The sequence below is a fragment of the Halyomorpha halys genome, unplaced genomic scaffold (assembly GCF_000696795.3).
Source record: "Halyomorpha halys isolate HHAL.00 unplaced genomic scaffold, Hhal_1.1 Scaffold558.1, whole genome shotgun sequence".
Taxonomy (NCBI): Eukaryota; Metazoa; Arthropoda; class Insecta; order Hemiptera; family Pentatomidae; genus Halyomorpha; species Halyomorpha halys.
Window position 1 is genome coordinate 182926 of NW_027115474.1, and position 9460 is coordinate 192385.

At 29.3% G+C, this 9460-nt stretch overlaps 1 protein-coding gene across 1 annotated transcript in view; it reads left to right on the forward strand.

Moving 5' to 3' along the window:
* LOC106684224 (uncharacterized) overlaps positions 1–9460 on the forward strand; it is a gene marked incomplete in the record, with an annotated part of 37458 nt that overhangs the window by 2654 nt on the left and 25344 nt on the right. Inside the window, 4 exon segments of the mRNA XM_067052526.1 lie at positions 671–813; positions 2870–2972; positions 4630–4691; positions 5762–5845. Coding sequence (XP_066908627.1) covers positions 671–813; positions 2870–2972; positions 4630–4691; positions 5762–5845 — 392 coding nt within the window.

Genomic DNA, 9460 nt, shown 5'->3' on the forward strand with positions numbered 1-9460 from the left:
GAAAATCCGCTAGGGACTCTCATGCATTTAACGTTTAACATGACTTCAAATAGGGCTGCTCACAATCCTATAGTTATAACATTTAACATGGTAAAACATATAACATTTAACACAACATCATGAATACCCCTATTGTTTCAACCATGTTAAAGTTTATATTGTTTCAACCATGTTAAAGTTTATATTGTTTCAACCATGTTAAACTTTATATTGTTTCAACCATGTTAAAGTTTATATTGTTTTAACATGCTAAAAGAAGAAAATATTTCTCCATTCCACACATCTCATCTAAAGATCATGAACACCCCTAATAGTGATACTGATCAGGGATGGGCATTAATTTAAAGTGAAAACAAAAACCTAAAGTGCCAAGGAAAACAAAATTAATTAACAAAAGGTCAATCAAGAAAAAAGGTCCGAACCAAGGCAAACTTGAGCTATTAGTTTCAATTGTAGCTAATTTTTGCCCAACTCTGATACTAATCACTGATGTAAAGTCTTACCAAGACTCCAGGAGATCCCATTCCTTTTTTTCTTGACTGCTTCACTAATAATTTCATTCGATAAAGTGGGTGTGAAAGAGTGCTAAAATGTTATAATTATGAATTTTTCTTTTTACTTAGTACCTTTTATTAAATTAATGTAAATATTTTTTTTTTTATGATTTCAGAAGAGAGAAAGTATATAAAAAAGAATAAGAGGCTGGTTAATGAGGCCCAGTCTAACAAGGAAATGTTGAAGAGTTTGAATGACGAAAGATTGGTGCTAAAAAAAGATATATATGATAAAAAATATGCAAAGTCTGTTAGTGAGGTAATTATCTGATTGTTGTGTACTAACATCTATTGAAAACAATTTGAGAAAATTTTGAAATAAAATAAAAAATACTTAAAAATTATTGCTTATGCATCATTGATTATTATGAATCATTTAATATTTATTGTAGGAAGATTGTACGGGTGGTGGTCAATAAAGGTATCAAAATAGTAGAAGAAAACTATTAATTGTTAACCAACGTTTTACTCTACTTTGCTGGGTTGTCAAATTGAAATGAAGATGACAACTTTTCAGCTGTCAGTTGTCTTTGTTTCAATCTGACATCCCTGCAAAGTGGGTCGAAACTTTGGTTAACAATAAATAGGTTTATTTTACGATTTTGATACCTTTATTGACCATTACCCGGACTATCTTCCTACAATCTAGCTCATATGGTCAACTATCTTCTTCTAATTTCATATTTATAATTGAACTTTTTTAAAAGATACTAACCATCTCATTCAATAACTACCTCTGTTCACGCGAAGTTCAATAATTAGTTTGTAAATAGTCTTAGTATTTCATTTAATTATATTTATTTATTTATTTTTTTTTCATCTTTAGAAGTTTATTTAATTTTTATAAAAAATAGATGTATTACAATAATTAAATGTAGGAATAATGGTCAGTGGGAATTATTTGGTTTCATTGCCTAGCAGCGGGTCAACATTCTATGGCTTTTAATCAGTTGTCTAGTCACGATCAATAGTTTGTCTGATTCTGTTACCAGACCCTGTCTGTGTGTGTTATACAGTGTTTAAACATTTCATTTTGCTTGTGATTAACAGTATTAGATTGGTGTACAAGAAATGTCAGTTTTTTTTTACGTGCAAATATTTTTCTTCCTGTTTTCATTATGGTCCATTTGACATATCCTCGTTTATAGTCCAGTAGTACTGTCCATTGCCAAAGTCAAATTTCAACAAAGGTGATTTTCTCATAAGTGTTTGTTTTGAATTTTGTACCAATATAATTACATGTACAATATATATACATGTAATTTTTTTGTTTGAGTTCATAATTGTTAATAATGCTGCAAAAACTGCATACACTATAAACCAGACATTCGGGGAAAATACTGTTAAAGATTGAAAAGGCAGCGTTGGTTTGAAAAATTTCAGTCTGGCAATATTTCACTACAAAACGAACTGCGAGGAAGACCCAAATAATCATGAAAAATGATGATATGAAGGCATTAGTGGAAGCGAAGCCAACTACATCCACAAGGGAACTTCCCACCAGGATGGAAGTTATGGATGGATGGATGGATGGAAATACAACAATATTGTGAAATCTTTCTGAAATTGGAATGGCAAAAAAAATGGATAAGTGAGGTCCACACAAACTAACCGAGCGAAATAAGCTGGATCGGTTGAACATATGCTTGTTGTTACTTACCCAATTTCATCGAGAGCCATTTTCAATTGGATTATTACTTGTGATGAAAAATGGGTTCTTTTTGACAACAGGAACTTAATGTAACATAACATAAGGAAAACAGGAAGAGAAATATTTGCATGTAAAAAAAAATCATATGCACCAACCTAATAACATAGCCATTGGGTCCTATGAGTGCCATTATAATATTTTATTTAATTAAGGTTAGATAATTGGATTCCTTAATTTGGTTCAGTATAGGCGAGGACTCACTAACTTTTTACCACTTTTGAAAGTCCTCTATAAAAGCTGCGTCTATAACTTCGTAAGAATTGCCCCGCTGGTTTATTAAGAAATATTTCCTCTGACCTATCGGAGTAGCAGACACTTTTATTTTAATTTCTATTCTTTATTTCACTTCTAAATGTTTTATTTTTCTTATATATTTTTGTTTTTTATTATTAACTTCATCCAAATAAATGTTATAATCCGAGCCAGTTTGGTTTTTGTTTTGTTTTTCTTTGGAGCTTCCTTCAAAAAGACTACGTCGATTTGAGGTGGCTTTAACAACCTCTTAAAGACTTATAAGATTGTTTTCTGTATAAAAAATGTCTAAGCAGTTGTATAGTTGTATCAGTGCAGACATTCTCAGAAATAATTTTTTTTTTCTTTTTAGGGAACTAATGATGTATTGAAGAACAATTTATCATCCTTTTTAAATGATTTACACGCTTTGCAAAGCAAAGTTATAAACAGTTGGAGAGAAAATCAAAGTGAAAGTAAGAACCATTTAATCTTTACATTATTATATTGTTATAATATAGTCATGAATAATAACTAACTGTGAATTAGTAATTAATTTAACTTTAACTAACTGTGAGTTAGTAATTAAGTCAACTTTAACAACTGTACGTTAGTATTAAGTTAACTTTAACTAACCAATTTATTAGATCAAGTTTAAAACTCAATATGGGGGGGTGTTACTGATGGAAAAGTCAGTAATTGAGGAAAGATTTACCAAAATGTAGTTGAGTTTCACGGATCTTCTTACTTCTTCGCATTCAGATGGCCAAGTCTGGGAATGATACAATAAAGTCGGCAATACCTTTGAGATCATCCAGGTCGTCAAACAGCTTGGTTCCCTAGTCAGTTGGTTCTTGTCATAACTGCCTCCGTTGTTCATCCATGAGTAATCATGTTTAGAGAATGTGTTTATAATCTACTTGCCTCTTCCACATTCGCAAAGAGTAGTTACACTAATTTTAATTTTTTTGTATATGTAAGAGTTGAGCCGGTTATGTCCAGTTTTAAGTCAGAAATTCAAAACCTGTTCCCTCCTTGAAAGTGAGTAGTACGAATCTCTGCGTTTGAAGTCTGGATGCTGATTATTCCGTTTCTGCTGAACCGCTGCTTTCTTAATGGTCTTAGCTTCCTCCAGTCCAAAGGTATGGTGGTGATTTGGGGGTAGTTTGGTGCCTTCTTTCGCAATTTCAACACCCAGTTCATTCTCAGTTATTCCACAGTGCCCAGAGATTCACTGCAGCATAACTTATTTGTAGATATCAGTGAGACATTCCTACTCAGCAGAAAGCAACGTCAGCCCGGACTTTAGGCTCAAAAGAACCGAAGCAGTGTCTTAAAAATAAAATTTTTGATTCCGAGGTCTCTCGTTTATTAAGGTCTATTAGAATTCTGGTTGCCTCCAGTAATGACTCATGCTCGGCTTTATAGTTTGTTGGGTTGAAACCATTGGCAATCACTTTATGTAGCGTATGGTCGTTTGGAATATCCATGTCCATACCCCACCTCCATTCCTAGTAGCATTTTTGGCTGAACTTTTGGTAAAAATTTCGGCCCTAAAATATTTTAGGTCGGTGGAGTTCATGAATTCAAATGCTCGAGCTCTGATTTTGGAATTTAACCAATGCCATCTTAACCTACCATCTCATTGTAACCATCTTATCTCAATCCGTTGTTTAAATTTGAATTTTTAAAGGGTTATTCATAAAAACTACAATTTCCCCATTTTAATCTTTACAATTGATTAATTTTCGTATGTTTTATTTTTTTTTCATAGCTTTCATGTTTCTTTATCTCCTTAAATTATTATTTTTTCATCAATATCGAACATTCGTTTTATTTTTTCATCAAAAATTAGCTCTAGCTAAAATTGCCATGGTTACGACCCTTATTCATGAATGAACCATTGATAAATGAATATTGTATCCATGGCAACTTTAGCTATTAGTTTCATAGTTGCCCAACTCTGATTCGTGTTCACTAACCATAATTTATTTATTGTGAGAATATGAATATTTTGTATGTTTATTGATGTTTTGTTTATATATTCATTGGATTATCATTGTTTTGTTGTTTTAAAATTGTTTTATATTATTTTAATTTTTTTATTTTCTACATGATCTATAATCTTGTTAGGTCTCGTGGGGAACAGACATTCATCTAAGAGATCTGCAGAAAGCTCTCGGCAGGAGATAGTGGTAATTTTTATTAATTATTTCTAATTTATTATTTCGATGTCTTTGGTTTACAGTGTAATCTCGGTACTCCAAGACATTCTAGTAATCCGAACTGGCATAAAAAATAAATAAAAATGTTACTTTTTTTTTTAGAAAACTCTGCAGACAATAAAATTTTTGTTTACAAATAAAAGTGCACATGTGTAAAGGACATTTTTAACTTCCCAATCAATAGCCAAGTTATTGTAATCAGCCTGAAAATCAAAAGTGTAAATTTTCAATATGGGGTTCTATGGAAGTGTTAATAATATATTTTATATATGTATGTATAGTTGACCGTAAAAATTGATATAATATAGGGAGATGGTCAGGGTTCCAATTTATGGTAACCTGATAGGGTGAGCGTAGCTTCATCTCTTTGACCGCAACCCTGACCATCTCCCTATATTATATAATATATTTTATATGAATTAGAAATAAATTATATCTATTATATAAAGCTAATTTGATTAACAGTAGAAATATGCATAATACAAATTTTGTTGGTGAACTCAATTTTTTTTATTACGTTTTAAATAAATCTATACAAAGAGTTTTTTTTTTGTTTTATTTATATATTTTTTACTTAAGAAAACAATTTTTTATTTTTCAAAACTTCAAACCGTCAAATTTTTTAAGGAAATATTTGAACGATATTAAATAAATAAAAATAGTTATGTGCAATGTGACAGTTGTTGAATTTTTTAACACCATTTTTTCTGATACTTTATTTAATCCGAATTTTTCAGTAACCTGACACACCACTCTGTAGCAATTAGTTGGGATTACCAAGATTACACTACTTCCTTATTCCTAATCAATACAATATATTATTATTATTATTGTAATAAATTGTTATCATATAAATTTCCAAGTCATTTATTACATTAGCATACTACATTTTATATTTGGAAATAATTTGACATTCATTATTCAAACTCAAATTTGAATTTTGTTCTATAGTAATCCTAATTGGCTATTTAATATCTGTAACTGAAATTTTTAAAATATACAAAAATACTGAAATAATGTTTTTTAAAAATATTATTCAGGAGGAACAGACAGTATCCGAAGAACCTGATAGGGTAAGCGTAGCTTCATCTCCTCTACAGGATGTGTCTAATACACAAGACCGTGTAAGTTTATCTCAGTTTTTATAATTATATGTTAGTTTTATAATATATACATTCGGTTATTATCGTTATATGATAACTATAATATAGTTTATAATTATGGATACAAAGACAGTAACCCTATAACTGAATAATTGATTGCTTGTAGTTTTTAATTTTTCTTATTTATTTATGAAATACTAGCAGACCCAGCAATGCTTCGCAATTGTAAGATTTAGGGATGTAGATAGATTTATAGAATATGGAATATGGTCCAGGTGCGGTCAAATTAAACTCAAACAGTAATTTAAAAACAAATTTGATCCTTTTTTCTCAACTTTATTCTTTTTAAAACCTTCCAACGTTTCGACCACTCAGGTCATTTTCAAGGATACCTTTTCTTTGTTGTCATTTTCTCTTTTAAAATTCCTAAAAATGCTGTTTAAAGACTGTAGTTTAAAGTTTAAAGTTGCAAATGTAAATGAAAGAAAGAAGAGAAGTGGTTGATACAAGTTTTAAATTTAAGAAAGAGTTATATAGAAGAAGTTATAGATGGGAAAAAGACAATTAGCCGGCATTTTTAGGAATTTTAAAAGAGAAAATTACAAAAAAGTAAAGGTATCCTTGAAAATGACCTGAGTGGTCGAAACGTTGGAAGGTTTTAAAAAGAATAAAGTTGAGAAAAAAGGATCAAATTTGTTTTTAAATAAACTAAACCACTCTCAAACAAGAATATATTAATAAAAATTAATCAAAAAGTAATGTTATGTACTATTTTTATTTGAGCCGTTTCGCCCCACGTTGCAGGGCTTCATCAGAGCTAAAAAAGATACAAATACTTAACATAAATAAAAAAAGTAAATGGAAAATTGCAAGGGTATACAATGAAACGTAAAAATGAAATAAGATATATAAAGGTTATAAACAATTATTTGAAACGTTGGCTCAAATAAAAATAGTACATAATATTACTATTTGAGTTTAATTTGACCGCACCTGGACCATATTCCATTTATTGACACTCATGGTCAATAAGCAATCTTCAATCTTTATAGAATATAATTGAAAAGTTTGATATAAATTAATATAATTATATTATTTACACATCGGATTATTTAGTTTATAGTAGTAAATAACATTATGTGATAAATATAGAAGTAACTTTAACTTAAGTAATCTAAACTAAACCTGGGAGTGGTTTAAGGTTCCTTAAACTGCACCAAAGGGCATAAACCAGATCTAATTAAACAAATTATAGCCGGAGATGTAAAATAAAACATTTGAAAAGTTTTTCTGTAATTAAAACTTTGCTTTTATAAGCCCTTTGAATCCAAATTTTGTTAATAAAGGTTAAAAGAGGTGACATTCAGCTTTCCAATGGTTCTATTAATGTAGAAATTGGATCAAATGCAAAGGAGTTATTAACGATTATATGAACAATGGTCACCACAATAAAAAATATCTTCCAAATAAATCAAGGTGAAAAATTTCTAATTTTTAATTTCTTTGAAAAATGGTATTCGAAAGTTTCAGACGACTCTATAAACGAATATGATTTGCTTTTACCCAAAAAAAAAATTTTTTTTGGCCTACTTTAATAAAATTTTCATTTTTTTTAGTGAATAAAAAATCATTTAATAGACTTTTACTGCGTGTTCCTATTGTATTATAATAAAGATGAGTCTTTAGGTCTTTATTATCTAAACATCAATGTTCATACTTAAAATTAAAACAAAACATTCACAATTATTATAAACATAAACATTTAGTTTTTTTAGATAACAAAAAAGCACACAAGTTCTTCATTATTAATTAATTGTTAGTAATTGATCATATTACGAGAGGTTTCAAATGGGTTTGCCACTAAAACAAATGTAAAATAATGAAACATTAAATGAATTATAAATAAAAATAGATTTGAAAGAAATATAGAAGAGAAATAAAAATTTTGATAATAATTTTGACAGTGGCAAACCCATTTCAAACACTCTCTTTGCTAATATCAACTATAGCCACTGAAGATGTTAATAATCGTGCCACGGCATACTCAATAATATTTTTTTCTTATTCTTCAGAAAGAGACAAATCAATTGGCAAATAATAACTATGAAAAAATGTATACTTTTTGAGTTACCGCCAAAAAAGCTTAATTTTTTTTTTTACAAAAAAAATTAGGCCAGCCTATAATCTTCCCAGGAAAATCCCGAACATTTGTTTTATAAAATTAATTTAATCTATTAATTGTGTGAGTACATTTCTTTTATAAAATTAATATATTAATTTTATAATATGTGAGTCATGTATAAGTGACGTCTTTAAGAAAAGTGATCAACAGTCAGCTGTTGTGAATGCTCGTTATATACAAATAAAGGAGCATTGTTTATTGTGCTGCTGTTTCTGTAATTCCATTGTTAGTTGTGTTGTCAGCAGCGTTGTGAGCACATCTCTTCATAAGCATTCTTTCAGTCAGTAAGTGTGTATTTGGCCAGCCCACAGATTATATACTCTCTTCTTGCTAGCCTTAGTTCTCGCAGCAGGGAGCTGTACGTAGATTATAAAAATATATGTATATTTTGTTAAAATTTTCTTGACTGTAGATGTATATTTTAGTGGGTCTTGAGGATCAGTCAATAACACAACTATATTTAAGCGACATTTTGGAACTTTATTGTTTGCATAGTTATGCCCTACTATGATGCTATGTATATTTATTCTTTTAATAATTTCTTAAACTAATTATTAAAAGAATAAATATACATAGCATCGTGGTAGGTGCCTTATAACACATATTTTAGGTGGATATACATGTCTGATCTTTTCATTTTATTTGTATTTATTTTCCTTATTAGAAGAATTGTGTAAATCATTGTTTTTTTTATGTGTAATTTGTTTTATATTTTTTGTCTAGTTTATTTTTTATTAATATATGTTTAAAATTGTGGATTCATTTATTTACTTTTTGTCTGCATCATTTTACCACATGTTTTATTTTTTTGTTAATAACCATTTCCAACCTGCATTTAAATCTAATCAACAGTGCATTGTTTACCTGCCAGAAGCCTAATTATAAAGCCTTTATTGAGGCATCAATTCAGATAACAGAGTGTTTCAGGGTTAAGTGTCCAAATTAAAAATATGTATTAAGGTCCTCAAAAGAAGAAAAAAATTTCCTCCGGAGATATGTCCGTTAACGTTTTGTTCAGGAGATAGATACTAATGTCTAAAGAATTGCATTATTTATAATGGTTATAATGAATAAATTAATATGTGTTCTAACTACTAAATGAAATGTGAACATTAACATTCATATTAAATGGTGTTTACAGTGATTCAAGGTAATTAAGGTATTAAAAGAGGCTCGGAATCTTTCTTCCACAGCAGTAGTGGCCAAACAGCTCTGGATACATGTTATTGTTTCGCAAATTTCATTATCCTTCTTCGTGAATAATTAAGGTCAATTTTATATCCAAATCCGTCTCAACACTTTATTTATTCATTAGTCCAACGTTTCGGCCTTTCTAGCCATCTTCAATACAAAAATCCTTCTCACATTAATTTATAATTTCTATTTGCAGGCTATTCTGCCCAGGTCATTTTCTTTATTTAAAGTTCAAAACCTCTTTATTTAAAATTTAAAAC